The following is a 17646-nucleotide window of genomic DNA, read 5'->3' as shown; positions in this document are numbered from 1 at the left end:
AAGTTCAACAGAGAAGTAAACATGGAGGACGTCTTCAAGAGGCTCCTCTTGACGTCGGATCCAGTATTATCTCTTAGTAATAGGCAAACACCAGAGTATTCCGATCTTCTGATTCCAGAAAATGCTAAGCATTTGATTTTGTAGTTTTTTATTTGTATGATTTTTAATCATTACTATGAATTTAATTTCCATTATAACAACTAAAATAGGTTAATATGTATATACGGAAGATTATAAAGATAAATTTGAATAAAACAATAGGAACAACAAAAGTTTGGTAAAATAATGTCATCAATCAACTCATCGCCAGTAAAATATGTCAATACATTACTAAAAAATAACACGTCGAGCCCCGAGTTGTTCTTTATACGGTTTCCATTCAGGAAGCATTTGACAATTTGTCGGTACCCGCTTTTCTTTTTATACAATAAATATATTTTATTGTATAAAAAGAAAATAGTCAGAAATTTTTCTCGTAGTAATTGTATAACGTCTTCTATATTTCGTCCATTAAAATAGGAAATCAACGAAGACATTCTTTGAACCTCAATGTTGAGTGGCTATAAGACTGAACCGAAGTGATGCTGCTTTAAAGTCTACGCTTACTATATGCATTTAAAAATTGCAACTTATTTATTTGTATGCAAAAACTCATAATTTCAAATTTAATTTACTCAAATACAAAAAATAACACTCTTTTGAAAGTTTCACTATATGTAGAGTCAAATGTGCTCTTTAAAATGCCATCAATAATTTTTTTTTATGTTTGCCCCCAAAAGAACGACAAGCAAATGAAAAGGTCGTGTTTTCGGGGAAAAAACATCAATAACTTTGAGTAGAATTAAGATACATACAAGTTATGCACCGTAAAATGCGTGGATTGGAAAGCTCTAAAAGTCATTCGAAGACAGTTTTGATGTAGAATTTTACATATAAAAGTTAGAGCAAAAAAACCTTTTTTTTCATGGTAACCCTAACTCAACCTAGAGAGAAAGCGCTATATCGGTTATTTGAAGAGATAGAAAGAAATATTGTTCCTCAAAGTTACTTAAAATAACCAGGGCTACAATATTGTCGAACTATGTTTACATCTATCTATAAAGATAAGAAAGTTAGATTTTTCATTTCATCGACAATTTTGGTCACCCTATTTTTGATAACATAAAAATGAGCGCTCTATTATATGTAACAACTTTGTCGAAGACAGTTTTTGTCTAGAGAATCACTGTCGAGCTCTAGATGCTAATTTCCACTTAAATGCACCTCCTGGACCATAGTGCACTGGTGAGGAAATGTCAAAATTGATGTTTGGACGACGAATTAGAAATACCAGTTTACATTGACGATGAGGTCGTGCGAGATTTCGATGGTCTTCAGAAAGAGAAGGGGAAGAGGTATGTGGATAGAAAGCGTAGGGTTGAATACAGTAACATTCGAGAAAAAGATCTCGTGTTCTTAAAACGAATGAAGAAGGATCACAAGCTCGAAGCGTAATTTTCTCCAGAAGAGTTTGAAGTAATGAAGAAAACTGGATCTGACATCGTCGTCCTTTCCAAACTGTCAGGAAAAGAGTTTCGCCGCAACATCACACATTTAAAGGAAATTCCTCCAGAACGCAATCATCCACAGTTAGAGTCGACAACGGAAACTGATCATACTATCCAGGGTGAACCGGTACGCGTCTTGGATGATGTTTAACAACGGGATGGAGATACCCGTAGCAAACGTGACCGTCATCAACCGTCTAGTTTCAGAGACTACGTTTCTCATTAGCTTTATGGAACTCAAGGTGGGGTTGTAGGGTTTGGGTGCACTGCACGAACAATATGATGAATTTATCAACACGCGGCATGGGGACAAATTAGAGAAGGAAGAGAATAGTGGGAGAATGACTATAACCAAGACGGGTCTATGGTACTAGGTGAGGCCGTTTCGTTGCTAAGTTGGGTAGTGGAGCGGTATATGAACACAGTACGGAAGAAAGCAGAAGGGGAATTATTTCCTCGAAGCGTAAAAGAGACAGACTGATCACGAGCGAGCTTGGGCACTAGCGTATTGTGTTTTGTTTACAAACAAAACACAGTAGACTTCCAAGATGGCTGAAGAGTGGTTTTAGCTAGTTGGCCCACCTTAGGATATACTTATACGCGCTTTGACTATAACGTTGAAAGCGAATACACGGGAATAAACTGTTGTCTGTGAATTATAAAAATTACGTGTTGTTTCATTTGCCGTTTAGGAAGAAATTTGAACTCTACATACAGCTGTGCTATCATCTTAAACTGTACGCATGGAGTTCTTGTAGGGTCATCTGTTGAATAAAGCTAGGATATATTGTGACATCACATTTGTAACAATTAAATGGTGTATCAAGTGTTGAATCGTTTATTTTGGAGTGTGCTTTTCGGGTTTTTATGGAAATGAAAAATATTGATGAAAAGCCGGACTTGTTAAGTTATTATATTAATCATGTATGTAGTTGTTATAAATTATTACAATAGGGTAATGACATCATTTATTCTATTATAATCATCGTCTCGTACATTCGTCACACACTCTTCCAAGTATTGAATATTTTTGAGTACTACCACAGTTCATGTTTTGTTGCCCCTCAAAACTTGCTATCCAAATTCGCGGCAATATTTCTACGTTATATGTATGTATTTTCTTATTCGCTGTGAGAAGATAACAGCTACACATAACGAAGCAGATGTGATATTCCACTCTGATATTCGTTTCCAATGTTCTCGTTGTTCAATTTACAAGACAAGTTTTATCTTGTGATCTTTAGTGCCGATGTGGTTGGAATCAAAACAAACTTATTTTTGAAAAACTCCTAATGGAACATGATTAAAGTGTTGAGCATTTGTTTGGGGTTACGCTTACGTATTGTTTTATTTTAAAGAGTTTCATCAAGTCGAAATATTTAGGCTCGCATATTATACATGTAAAAATTAAAATAATATATACAGTTCTAAGATTATTTTGTTTTTAAAATCCTATGTTCGAGACATTGCACTTTTAAATTTTGTATTGACAATTTCAAAAGAAAACTGGATTTGAACTAAAAAAGTTATGTATTGTACACTCGTTATTAGTATCGGAAATTGGAACTGGCCAATGAACTTTATGCTTCATGTTGAGCGCCACATGACTGCAATACAAAAAAAAAAACTATACTATTTACAGCATTTCAAATTTGAAAATGTTCACATGAAATTAAGTTGCAGGCTAATTGAACAATCATTATTTCTGTGGCGCTACGTGAGAGGAAAATAATTCATCTACTCCTAGTTCTAATGTCAAAACGTCGCCACATTGGGACTGTTGCTCCTGCATTTTATAGATATCGCCGATCCGTTGCTACTGTTGGCTTCAGATCGCTGACGATCGATTGCGGCCAGATTGATGTTTTCCTGCGATAATGAATGCTGGGATGAGTTCGTCAACAGTAGTGTATTCCCATTAGTATCACAAGGTTGAGGTGAAGACATGTTTCCACTTGCGCTTGTTGAGCTGTGGTGCATTGGATTTTGTAGACCAGCAAGAGAACGAACCTGCAGTAGAAGTCCACTGTTCAGCAAACGAGCTTGATGCTCCTGGGCTTTAGCGCGAAGGCATGCTATTGAGTTATTCCTGTGGGAAAAGTTGCAACAAAAGTTAAAATAGTACACACTTTGATAGCATTTCGTATGTGAGTGAATAATACTAAAGATCAGTCAAGAAAAATACGATCTAGCTACAAGATTTCCGAAACATTCGCTATCCAACTCTTGACGAGTAAAGTTCAGTGTCGGTATTGTGCGTTGCCACTTTTGCTATTGTGCTATTGGTACGAGTGAATCGTGTACGAGTGAAGGTCATTGCTGTCCGCTTTCGACCTGACCTTTTGTGAAGTAGAACGAAGGAACAAAGGAAGCAGCGCTCTTGCAGCGAGCCGGATTGCGGCTGTTGAACTGATTCGATTATTGTTAAAATCAATAATAATTTAGAAATAAGACAGAAATTTTTGTAAAATGGAGAATAGTGGAGGATCTCCAGAGATGGAGATCTCCGATAATGAATCTCATATAAGATCTGGGAAAAAACATAAACGAGTCCCTCATAAGGAAGATAATTCTTCTGGGGACGAATCCGCTCATCCTACCAAGCCCCCCTCTAAGAAAATTGCAAGCCTCCCTTCTCAACCCACTGTTACTTCCACTCCCCCTCTCCCATCATCGATTTCGCTTCCCCCTTCTGATGCTTCCGATCCAACCCAATCCTCGTCCTCGTCCTCATCCTCATCCTCGTCCTCGTCCTCGTCCTCGTCTTCCCCCTCTGTTGTCTCCGCTCCACGTGTCAGAGTTTATCCAGAAGATGCACCTGGAACTGGCCCTTGGGTTGTTTTCCTCCGGCCAAAACCGAAAGGAAAAAACCTTAACGTGATTCAGATCATGAAAGATCTGGCCAGATACACTTTTGTATCTGAAATTCGCAGGGTTAGACCGAACAAATTGCGAGTTGTCGTGAATGAACGGAAACACGCAAACGAGATTGTTGCTGATCAACATTTCACTCTCGAATATCGAACATTTATACCCTCCCATAACGTAGAAATTGAGGGGGTGATAACTGAAACGGGTCTGACGAGCGAACAAATAAAAGCAGAAGGAAAAGGCAAGTTCAAGAAGCTCCCCTCAATGGAAGTGAAAATCTTGGACTGTCGCCAACTCGGGAAACTTTCCCATGATGGGGACCAAACTAAATTTACGCCGTCCGACTCGTTTCGAGTCACCTTTGCTGGTGCCGCCCTCCCTGACTACGTTATGGTGGACAAATTGAGGCTACCACTGCGACTCTTCGTGCCAATGCCCATGACTTGAAACAAATGCAAGTCAGTTGGTCATACAGCAGATTATTGCGCCAACAAGGAGCGCTGTGCCACTTGCGGAGAGAAAATCCTGCAATGCGACTGAGCAAAAGTGTCCATATTGCGGGGGATCCCCACACGTGCTCTCAGCTTGTGAAAATTACAAGAGTCGCTGGGAGAAACAGAAGCGCTCTTTGAAGGAACGCTCGAAACGCACTTTTGCGGATATTTTAAAGGGCGCTTCTCCACTGGCCCAACAACAACAACCAATCAACACACAAAATGTCTTCGCCACGTTGCCCGTTGACGAAATAGAAGCGGACACAGCTAACGGGGGCACACCGTTCATTTTCCAAGGGAATCCCCGGCGCAAAAATGTGACCACTCCCAAAGTTCAAGGACAAGCCCCTCCGGTGATACCCCCTGTTAGCATGCCTAAAAAATCGAGTGCAGCGGACAAGCAAAATCAGGTTCCTCCTGGTTTCCGTGGGAATAATTCACCTTCGAATGGCCCAGCACTCGAGGGGACATCAAAAACCCCAACTGTCCCTGTTATTCCGTCCAGTTCAACTTCCCAATCGGGATTTATAAAGTTGTCTGACCTTTTGGACCAAATCTTCAAGTGTTTTAATGTTTCTGACTCCATCAGAACCCTTGTCATCTCAATGCTTCCAGTATTAAAGACAATTTTGCAACAATTGATGCAAACATGGCCCCTCCTTGCAATGATTATCTCTCTTGATGTCTAATTCAAATAGAGAGGTCGGAGATATCACTGTTTTACAGTGGAATTGTCGTAGTCTTATCCCTAAATTAGATACATTCAAAATTTTAATTCATAACTACAATTGTGATGTTTTTGCTCTGTCCGAAACTTGGCTTTCTTCGCGAGATGATATCACTTTCCACGATTTTAATATTATACGCTTGGACCGTGATGATAGATACGGAGGGGTGCTATTGGGGATCAATAAGTGCCACTCATTTTTTAGAATTGACCTTCCACCTATTGGAGGGATCGAAGCTGTTGCTTGTCATGCAAACATCAGAGGCAAAGCCCTCTGTATTGTCAGCTTGTATTGGCCTCCGAGAGCTGCGGTTAGCCGCAAACAACTTGATGACATGTGCTCACTCCTTCCTGAGCCACGATTGATCTTGGGAGACTTCAACTCTCACGGAACTGCCTGGGGGGAACAGTACGACGACAATCGTTCATTGTTGATATATGACCTTTGTAACAGCTTCAATATGACCGTTTTGAACACTGGGGAAACAACACGTGTACCTAAACCTCCTGCTAACCCAAGTGCTCTTGACCTCTCGCTTTGCTCGAATTCACTATCGTTAGATTGCAAGTGGAATGTAATCCAGAACCCCAACGGTAGTGATCACTTGCCAATCAAAATTTCCATCACCATTGGGTCGAATTCTTCTGAATCTATAAACATGGCATATGACCTCACAAGACACATTGACTGGAAAAAATATGCGGACGCGATTGCTCTAGCCATCAATTCCAGAGATGGTTTACCTCCATTGGAGGAGTATAACTTCCTTTCTCGTTTGATCTATGACAGCGCGGTTCGCGCTCAAACGAAACCCATCCCAGGTTCCACCATTTCCCGAAGGCCTCCCAATCTATGGTGGGATAGCCAATATTCCAAGCTTTATGTAGAAAAATCGAATGCATTTAAAGCTTTTCGGAAACGTGGAACCCCTGAAAATTTTCAAACGTATTTAGCTCTTGAAGATCAATTTAAAAACTTAATCAAAGGGAAAAAACGTGCTTATTGGCGAAATTTCGTGGGAGGTTTGTCACGAGAAACGTCAATGAAAAAATTATGGAAAGTGGCTCGAAACATGAGAAATCGCTCTTCAACGAATGAAAGCGAAGAATATTCACATCGATGGATTTTTAATTTTGCACGGAAGGTTTGTCCTGATTCCGCTCCTGTGCAAAAAATTGTTCGAGATATACCACAAGGTAGGTGCGATCTTGATTCCGAGTTTTCGGTGGTAGAATTCTCTCTTGCTCTGCTCTCATGTAACAATTCTGCTCCGGGATCGGATAGAATTAAGTTCAACTTGCTGAAAAACCTCCCTGATGTGGCGAAACATCGCTTGTTGAATTTATTCAATCGGTTTCTGGAGAATAATATTGTTCCAGATGATTGGAGACAAGTACGAGTTATAGCTATTCAAAAACCCGGAAAACCCGCGTCCGACTTCAATTCGTACCGCCCAATAGCAATGCTGTCTTGTATACGGAAATTGTTGGAGAAAATTATCTTGTTTCGCCTTGATCGATGGGTTGAAACGAATGGCCTACTCTCAGATACACAATATGGGTTCCGCAGGGGCAAGGGGACGAATGATTGTCTTGCATTGCTTTCTTCAGAAATTCAAATGGCTTACGCCGAAAAAAAACAAATGGCTTCAGTATTCTTGGACATAAAGGGGGCCTTCGATTCTGTTTCAATAGAGGTTTTGTCGGACAAATTACACTCTCGGGGTCTGCCGCCTCTATTGAATAATATGTTATATAACTTGCTTTGTGAGAAACATTTGAACTTTTCTCACGGAAATTCGGCAGTAAGTCGGGTCTCTTACATGGGCCTCCCCCAGGGCTCATGTTTAAGCCCCCTTTTGTACAACTTCTATGTAAGCGACATCGACAATTGCCTTACACAAAATTGCAGCCTAAGACAACTTGCAGATGATGGAGTGGTGTCTGTCGTAGGACCAAACGAATCCGACCTGCAAGGACCCTTACAAGATACTTTGAACAATTTTTCAACCTGGGCCATTGGGCTAGGGATCGAATTCTCCACGGAGAAAACAGAGATGGTGGTTTTTTCTAGGAAGCATAGACCAGCAAAACCAAAGCTTCAACTTTTGGGTAAACCGATCACTCATGCTATGTCATTCAAGTATCTTGGGGTCTGGTTCGACTCCAAATGTACTCGGGGGGCCCATATTAGGTATCTGAGTAAAAAATGCCAACAAAGAATAAACTTTCTCCGTACAATTACCGGCACCTGGTGGGGAGCCCACCCAGAAGATCTTATAATGTTGTATCGAACAACTATTCTCTCAGTGATGGAGTATGGCAGTTTCTGTTTTCAATCAGCTGCCAAAACACACCTCATTAAACTCGAGCGAATTCAGTATCTTTGTCTCCGTATCGCGTTGGGATGTATGCCCTCAACGCATACCATGAGTCTCGAGGTTTTGGCAGGCCTACTCCCACTAAAAGATCGCTTCAATTTATTATCTCTTCGGTTCTTCATCCGGTGTAAGGTCATGAACCCATTGGTGATCGGAAATTTTGAGCAGCTGATCGAGCTAAATTTTCACTCCGGATTCATGAGTTCATATCATGAATTCATCTCCATGCAGGTTGATCCTTCTTCGTATATTCCCAACCGTGTTTGTTTCCCTGACTACATCAATTCCTCTGTGCATTTTGATCTGTCCATGAAGCAAGATATCCATGGATATTCAGATTACCAACGATCGAGGATCGCTCCAACGATCTTCGATGAAAAGTATGGGGGTATCAATTGCGATAATATGTACTTTACTGATGGGTCCACTATAAACGAGTCCACAGGATTTGGAGTGTTCAACGAATTTTTTAGCACCTCACACAGTCTTCAGAATCCTTGCTCAGTGTATATTGCTGAATTGGCAGCAATTCATTGGGCGCTGGACAGCGTCGCCTCACGACCTGTTGAACACTATTATATTGTAACGGATAGTCTTAGCTCTGTCGAAGCTATCCGTTCAGTGAGGCCGGAAAAGCACTCGCCGTACTTCCTTGAGAGAATACGAGAAATTTTGAGTGCTTTAACCAGACGCTGTTATGTCATTACCTTTATCTGGGTCCCTTCACATTGCTCCATTCCGGGTAATGAGAGGGCTGACTCATTAGCAAAGGTAGGTGCAATTGAAGGCGATATTTATCAGCGTCAAATCGCCTTCAATGAATTTTATTCTTTAGTCCGCAAAAATACCATCGCTAACTGGCAACGCAAGTGGAATGAAGATGAATTGGGCCGGTGGTTTCACTCGATTATCCCTAAGGTTAACCTCAAACCGTGGTTCAAAAGTCTGGACTTGAGTCGGGACTTTATTCGCACCTTCTCCCGACTCATGTCCAATCACTGTTCGTTAGATGCACTACTCTTCCGTTTCAATCTTGCCAGCAGCAATCTCTGCGTTTGTGGCCAAGGTTATCACGACATCGAGCACATTGTTTGGTCGTGCGAGGTGTATCTGGTCGCCAGATCGAATTTAAAAAACTCCCTTCGGGCCCGAGGAAGACAGCCCAATGTGCCGGTGAGAGATGTGTTGGCTCGGTTAGACCTTGATTACATGTCCCATATATATGTTTTCCTTAAAGCTATAGATCTTCGTGTGTGATTGCCCCTACATCCTTATACCCTCCTTTCCTTCCTTTGCGGGTAATTCGTCCCCTTGCTATAAATAGTAGAATAAGTTGAAATGTAAATACACTATAGATATACGAATAGATTTATAAATTGAGTGTTCATCAACATTGTTACAATTTCCTTATATCCCATCCTTCTCCTAAAAATATGTCACCCTTCTAAACTCGAGTACACCGCGAGTAATCGGTTTTCCACCTAACTAACCATAGATGTAAGAAAATGGTTTATATATATAGTTTTAAAATTATATTTAAGAATTCGGCTCCTTTAAACTTAAGTAACTGAGCCTGTAAAAATAAACGAAATAAAAAAAAAAAAAAGATTTCCGAAACGAATTGTCAAGTCAATGAAAAATATTATTTTTGCACCATCATTGTCACTGATATGACCCGGGGGATTCTGGTGGATCCAGAGCGTACCATGAGAAAAATTAATGAGCAACATAGTATCATAAGCTCTCTCCCTGTTCAAGTATGGAGAAGTTCATTCGCCCATTTCTCCACACCTAGTTATAAATCACTCTTGTATCTGCTTGGAAAAATCATGGCGAAAAGAATGCAGCAAGTAATCGTGAGATTGCACGATGAATCATTTTACACTCCCCGATCATCTTCATTCGGGACTGATAGTGAACATAACGAAACAAAGAGTGGAAAACAACATTCAATGAATGAATAATCCTTTGGAAGGATCGCACGAAACAAAATAAGGAGTGAGTCAAAATAGACTGAATCTGCGTATATGTATGATTTTATTTTCCCTTGTACTCTTTTCCTTGTCAGCATTCAATTGCACATGAATCCACCTTCCCGCTCACCAATAACTTGTGCTAATATGATCTTTAGCGTTGACTTAGATCGTTTCATACTAGAAACAAAAAAAAAATGTCATTGCAATAGTGCACAGGAAACAACTCGATTTCAACTATCTACTTATATTTTACCTGCCGCGATCGAGGCTCAATGTTTGCTATTTGAGTGAAAAACGAATGATTTTACAGACACTTGCTGGCTCAAGCAAAAGTTTCCAATTTGATTCTATCACCATCTAACGTCATTTCGAGAGGCAAATTAGGGAATGCAAAATTCTCTGAGAATAGATGAGCGTAATCGAGGCAGTATTTTTCCGTTCAAATCGAGAATGAACATTGCGAAGATGATAGGTGAATGTTCTCTGTCTCAAATAAAGTGAGGCATTAACGGAGAATAGAAGGGTGAGTTTTATCTGTGGATGAGTGTTTTTGAACGAATTTCGATGCGATTTTGCCCATACCTGTCCCTGTTGAGAGATGTGGCTGAGGAGTACAAAATGTGTACATAGCGATGCATCTTGTCAGTGCTATTATTGAGCGTTGTGTCCAAGAAACGACCGCATAATTGACACAGTACAAATTCTCAGAATCTTTCTGTGCCCGAAATAACCGAGGTCCCTTATTCTGCTCGTTTTTGTTTTATGTTCACCCTGTACTGTGAGATGTGAACGCTAGCGAATATTTAACTTGAAGATTATCGCTGCAACTGTGTGCATCTGTTAGACGCGTGTTTGATGTTTGTTGAATGGCGATGCACGGAAGATGCCTCTTTAAATACGTGCATTGATATAAAGAAACAAATTGCGACATATGACCAATTAGTGTATTGTTTTCGCAAAAAGCAAGAAAGAATCGTTGCTTCTAGAAATAATTCTACCAAACCACACAAGACATTAAACCTTTTCAGGGTCCCCGGAACTTTTAACTAAAGTGTTATTTATGAACCTTTAGCGTAATCGCAAATAATATCCGAAATGATAAACCAACTAATTTAAAAAAAAAATTGTAAGGGGTTGTATCTAGGACACGACCGCATATTTTCGACGTCGAACTACGCAATTACATTATGCAATCCACTTGTTTTCCACTTCGAATATTATTTTAGAATGCATCGATTTTTTTTAATAGATTATGTTCTTCGTTACAAATAAATTTGATGAACGTCCTTTACGTTGGATATGATGCTGAAATGACGATTTTCCCAGGGTTCTCAGTTTAAAAGTACGTTTTAGTGAAATATGTTCCGGTCTGCACATTCATTCATTCTGAGGTCAATGTAAATTCATCGAGGATAAAGAATCGAGGCGGCCCAAGCTGCCAAGATGACGCGATCCGTCCACCGGAAGCGACAGTGCCTCAACGGTGATCCACTGATTCCCCGGTTAGTTTGAAACATAGGATACCGACACGGGCCAGACGACAATGAACTTTTCGTCTGGCCCGTGTCGGTCCCAGCAAAACGATACTGGGCTTTTCTAAATATCATTTTGTAACTTTGTTGTTACCGTTCCCATTAAAAGACGGACATTTCAGTGTCAGTTCCCAGGGACCGACGTGGGGCTTAACGTGTTAAAATTGAAAGCTTTTCAATTTTTCCATACATTTGTTCTGTGCTCACATATCCGTGCCGTCAATAACGAGCAACAAATGTATCATTCTTCTTTCTTTGTTTTTAAGAGGCTTTAAACTTTGCAGTTCATTCGCCTCTAAAAAATGTATCAGCGATGTACAATTTTTATATACCACTGCGAATCAAAAATAAATGCAGCGTTCGATCTACGGACAATGTGGAGAAAGGAAGTATTGCAATTCATGCTCTGTCCCCTTTCAACATATTGGGTACATATAAATCAGCTTGTTGCGATTTCATATCACAGTCTCGCATCAATTTGCCAACAGCCAATAGTTTTTTCTAGTGCAGATATCATACGCAACGATTTTGCTCGATAAAAAAGAAAAATGGAAGATATCGCACACTGTTCAGTTCCTGAAGAGAAGCGAAATATTGCGTCGCAAGCCCCACTCCCGTGTGATTCTCCTGCCAACCAGTCTGTATAAACATAGATGTCCCGCGGCGAAGCAATCAGTTTTGAGGGTATGCGCAACCTTGACAGCCGTGTCGCGAATCGTGGACCTCAGGATCCTCCACCTTCTAATACGCCTTGATGCTAAATGCGAATTAGGGGGTTAAGGCCACTATTGTAGAAAAAAACTCAATCAAATCAACCGAAGCGATCAGTCTTTTTAACCGCATAGAAATTAACATTAAAAAATAGGATAATCAAATACAACATTAGTAACAGGAGCGATAGCAAAGCATTAACATCAAAAGCAACGACATCGGCAGTAGAAGCAGTAACAAGTTTCAATTTTACTGTCACAGGCTGAACAAAAACCTAAAGTGTGTGTTTATGTTTCGCTCTTGTCGCAACGAGGCTTGATCGACCATTTTATTCGCAGAAGGAGTTAATTTATTAGTTCTTTTCAGAACTTTTTTTTCCCCAAAGAGCTTCCGCTGCGAATCTGCATGTTCAAGCGTCCAAAGGGACGTTTCTCATGAATAGTCAGTGCTATACATACATTGACATAAGGAAACAGTCAGCTTGTGTATTATTCTCGCGAGGGCAATAATCTTATCTTCGGAGTAAATCATCTTCAACTGCTTCTACGAAACCGTGTAACCCATCGGCCCTTTTTCAGGGTCACCAAAACTTTCTTCTAAAGAGTTATTTATATATTTTGGAGGTATTATAAAATAAAACCTGAAGTGATAAAAAAACGAAAAAATATGGGTGGGTTATTTCTATGATATAACCGCAAGGTTGAGAAGTTCAAACACCTGATTTCCCGAACCATGGACCCCATTGACCTCGCTGGATTCTTTTTGATTATTTTTCCCACTTGGTTACCCTGCTTCGTTCAGCGGTATTGGAACGGCAATTGTAAATGCGGGTAAATGCGTATGATAGTTTTTCACTTTTCCAACCCGTCTTTATATAATACACTGTTTTTTCCGAGACTTTTACAACCGAACTGTCTCCTTTACGCTTGGCTCCGGCGCGCAATAAACCGATGACCGGTTACTCTCTTGTTTCGACATCTTTACGTTTACTCAACACTGTTTGCTTACATCTGACATCTAACAGAATAAGCTCTGCAGTGCTATCAGATATATCTGAATCTTGTTCTACAAGCACGAGAAATTGCTGTTTGAAATTTACTGCAAAAATTCGCGAAAATATCTGTAATGATGACATTCCCACGCTCTTCGGTTTTGTAGTCCATTTTGGGGGAAAACATTCGGTCTGCACAAATGCCAGCGAGTATAAAATTATACGCAGATTGCATGTACTGGAAGGTTTGTATTATAAGGTTTGCACCTTAGTTTAGAAGTGGGTCTAACGGTGCAATATTTCGCTTTTATTAAAATTGTATTCCGCTGTTACTCTGGTTGCTCCTTTTGGTTGGTAAAATTTGAAGAGCACAAATCAGACCAATTAAAACGTGGAATTTAAAGCGTTTAGTTAATGCTTAACATTTCACAATTGTTTAATTGTTTATCTCAAGGAAAATAAAATTTATTTATTGTGATGGATGCGTAGAAATATTTTCTATCCATTGATGCAAACATCTTTGCTATCTATTGAAAAATGGTAGAGTTCTAAGCGTACAAAAATCTTGCTTTAATTCTTACATGTTCAGTGTTTAGATTTTCATTTTACCCCACGTACATTCCTGTTAGACGTAGTCCTACGTCAAAATTCGTGTCTTGGGCATAATCCTTTATATTTATTATTTTCTATTTTTTCGAAATTTTAAGGTTAGGAGTAAATTTTAAGTGACTGATCTTTTGTGTCGTTTATGGCATGCAAGTAATGGAATGAAAGTTATGGTTGAAAGTTAGTATAATAAATATAAATCACCGTATATACGAAACAGGATCTCGGTAGTCAACCCACCTAAACGCTTCGGGGTCGTTATCGTGGTGGTAACTACTTCCGGATGGACTGGTGCTCGCCAGTTTGAACTCCTTACTGTCGACGGGACTATGATGGTGCGCTGTGTGATGATGGTGGTGATGATGTGAAGGGCCCAGTGAACCTGGTTGGGGTTGCCCGGTAGATAACGTGACTAGGGGAGAGGTTCTATGTCTCGGTGGTGGTGTTATCGATGTCGTTGAAGAACTGTTAATGGGTGAATGAGCTGACGCGGGAGAAAGATGAGACAACGCACTGGTTGAAGGATTTGCACTATGATGTGTGTTGTGAACACTATTAACGCTAGAGCTTGGACATAAATTGCTGCTATTGTTGGTGCAACCGTTGTTAGTGCTCCCAGGTGGATTTATTCCAGGTGATTTTATGGGTGATGTGCCACGGTTGTTCAAACTTGAACTCGCGCTGATATCACTGGCCTCCGTTCGAGTTTCCTCTCGATCACTGTTGTCCTCAGAGTTCTTTAGTGTTTCTGCTGCCTCTAGAGATTTCTTGTGCATGCCTGAAGATGAAGAAGAATGTTTGTAATTGGCAGTCCTAACAGAATCTCTGGGGCTAAGAGATGCACAATTATTCAATTAAACTGTGTATCTCTCGTTCAATGATTTCTTTTAGTAGAGTGCAAGATTAATGAAATTAATTTAGGACGAGTCGATAGGCGTCAATATATATCTCTCATTCCCAAATAAACTTGACTAATCTGGCAACGGGATGAACATAGGAATAGAAAGATATTTACTTTTCATCTCCATACCTAGAAGCCATGGTGCAACGGATTCGTTCTCCTTGGCGGACTTAAGGATGGTATCCGGTAGTGGGAGCGAGTGCCTGACCATAGCACCGTACAGTCCGTACTCGGCCATTATGGTGCTACGGCCCCAGCACTTTTCAGTCTTACGCCACTTGGCTCGCCGATTTTGAAACCACACCTGCAAAAGGAAAGGAATGAAAGGATGAGACATGTATTTCCAGAATGGGAAGCAAAGAGGGAATAGTATTAGGGATATTAATTAATATGACTATTTATCTAAATGCTGTCACATGAATAAGCGCTTAGACGGCACGAAATTAATAATAATGCACGCTACAGTAGACGTGCGGTTATTGGAATTTGAAATCCTCACTCAAATTTATAGACAGATGCCTCCCTCGTACTTTTCTAGGGGAATTCGCTACCGGAGACTGCTTTCACGACAGATATAATATGCTTTCAATGGTCACTAATCGTATTAAACTTGAGCTGTGCTGCAGTGTTCGTTCACACCACCCCCTTCACAAATTAATTCTGATGACGAATGTGCGCTTGATTAGTTTGGTCTTATTAGGTACAGCGAGTGATTTCTATATAGGCATGTTTTGATAATTATACCTATATAAGGAAAGTCGATATTTATAAATATATTTGGAGACAATAGTCTAGAAGAAGCATATTATGTATTGTCTGTCTGGGAATACGCCGTTTAATAAGGTGAGTAATACATGAGTAATATATTCTCTAATTCTTCCCCTTGAGATCTAAGGAATTAATAGTCGAACTTCTATTGAATAATTGCTTTAAAATAACAATAAGCAGTTGACCCGAAATCCAAACCTGATTTTTCAATCAATAGTTCGAATACGAATACAATCATTCTTTTTCTCGAAGCACATAAAAAAACGGATGGATTTGGTTTATTCTCTGGTTTTGCCATTTGTTCACATAGCAAATTGGCAAAGCGGCGATCTTCATTTGGCTGGAAATTCATTTTCAATCAAACAGCAGTGTGCTTGTGTTGGCACCAGACAAGTTGGCAGGCACATACAGCTAACCGACATCATCGAGCGGAGAAAGTATCAGGAAAAAATCTCCGCTCACAAAAAAAAAATGGGGAGAACGGAGAATTCGATTAATCTATCAGTGGGTGGTTGGCGAATGGCGACAGTTTTCATTCGTTTTTCAATTTATATTCGCCAACTAGATGGCGCTTCACAGTGTGTATCCCTAGAGGATTGTCCTTTTTTGGGCCATTCAAGCGACGCAAACACAATTATAAATCGTGTTTGTTTCATTTTACCTTGTCTGCTCTATAACCGAAGAGAAGCTTTGTTCGAAGCTGAATTGAGACTCGTAATGTCACGTTCTGGCGAAAGACGTGTTTGTTCCCAATGTCTACCACGTTCTTCCTTGCCAATTTACCAATCATATTTAGGATTGAATTTCGAACAAAATGTCACAACCAGGAATTTCAATTTTCACGCTTGATGTGACAAATCCCAGTACTACGATAACAACAGCACCATGTATACACGATAATGGCTGATAAAAGAGAGACAGCATTCAATTATATTTTCTCTGTTGTGATTATTGGCTATAACCAAGAGTCCCGGTGGACCTCATTGAAACCAACCGTTTCATGGGTTGAATCGCTGAAAGGAGTGGAAATAATTTTCTCATTTATAAAAACATAAAATAAATTTGTGAAATTATTTCAATACCTCAGAGAATTTCCTTTGTCAGGCGAAAGCTATCAACTCGACTCAAATTGAGTTCAAACCTGCTACCACCGAAGGGAACAGGCGGCCACGGAACTACTTGCTATTCATTGTTATCTCGTTGTATCTCTAAATCCCCGAGCGAGACTTGATCATATGTTATTCATTTTCGTTAGCCGTTTTTCCCACATTCGCAACCCAATTTTCGGTTGTGTAATTTCACCCCTCGTCCAGACTGATAAGTCACGCCGATACTAGAAATGAAGTGTTCTGCTGTGGGAGGCTATCGTTAAATAATGTAAGCGAATCGTTGCTATTGAGTAATCATCAGTGCGTTTAATGAACAGAGAAAAAGATTTTTTTGTTGTGAACGGTTTGATTCGTGGGACAGAAAAAAAAATTGGTAAGGTTATCCACCTGTTTTTCTAGTTTATATTTCCTAATTTTCCTTGAATCACGAATGAATTTTATCTACAAAATTCTACATTTCTTACATGTCTTATTAAACAGGTATTTTTCGATATAAAGTAACTTTTGTTTCACTCGATACGATATATCGAAACATATTTTTCAAGCATTTAGAAATTAAAAAAATGAGCATAGTTATTTTGTCCAATGAGATGAAAAAATCTAACTTTTTTATTTCTATCTTCTTGAATGGCGCTGACGTTCCCTGTGGAACTTTTGCCGTCCCAGCGTATGCATTAACTAGCGTCATTTATTAATACTTAGTTGAGATTTCTCAAGTCAAATAAACACGCCTTGAATGTATTCCGAGGGACAAGCTCTAGAATACGTTTGACCACAGTGCAAGTCGAAGGAAATTTCTTTGACGAAAAATCCCCCGGCCAGAGCCGGAATCGAGCCCGAACACCCGGCATGATAATGGGAGACGCTAACCACTCGGCCACGAGTGCACTTCTTATCTCTATAGATAGAGGTAAACATAGTTGGACAATGTTGTAGCCCCATTTATTTGAAGCAGCTTTGTGCAGCAAAGTTTTTTTTTCTATCTCTTAAAATAAACGATATAGCGCTATTTTGTAAGTTGTGTTAGGGTAA

General features: G+C 39.8%; 1 protein-coding gene across 4 annotated transcripts in view; it reads right to left on the bottom strand.

The window, feature by feature from the left end:
• Nucleotides 1-2445: 2445 nt before the first annotated feature.
• Nucleotides 2446-17646, bottom strand: part of LOC129769853 (homeobox protein ceh-10-like) — a 123448-nt gene continuing 108247 nt past the window's right edge. Inside the window, exons 5-7 of one of the 4 annotated variants that reach the window (XM_055772351.1) lie at nt 14852-15041; nt 14077-14614; nt 2446-3636 (exon numbers count right to left, since the gene is read on the bottom strand). In XM_055772351.1, the coding sequence (XP_055628326.1) occupies nt 3303-3636; nt 14077-14614; nt 14852-15041 (1062 nt within the window). In that variant the 3' untranslated portion in view covers nt 2446-3302. Of the gene's footprint in view, nt 3637-14040; nt 14615-14851; nt 15042-17646 lie in introns of all 4 variants that reach the window. The other 3 variants (XM_055772352.1, XM_055772349.1, XM_055772350.1) reach the window with 3 other exon arrangements.

Source organism: Toxorhynchites rutilus, chromosome 2, assembly GCF_029784135.1.
Source record: "Toxorhynchites rutilus septentrionalis strain SRP chromosome 2, ASM2978413v1, whole genome shotgun sequence".
Classification (NCBI taxonomy): domain Eukaryota; kingdom Metazoa; phylum Arthropoda; class Insecta; order Diptera; family Culicidae; genus Toxorhynchites; species Toxorhynchites rutilus.
Note: the sequence above shows the minus strand (reverse complement) of the source record. Positions and strands in the feature narration are given on the sequence as shown.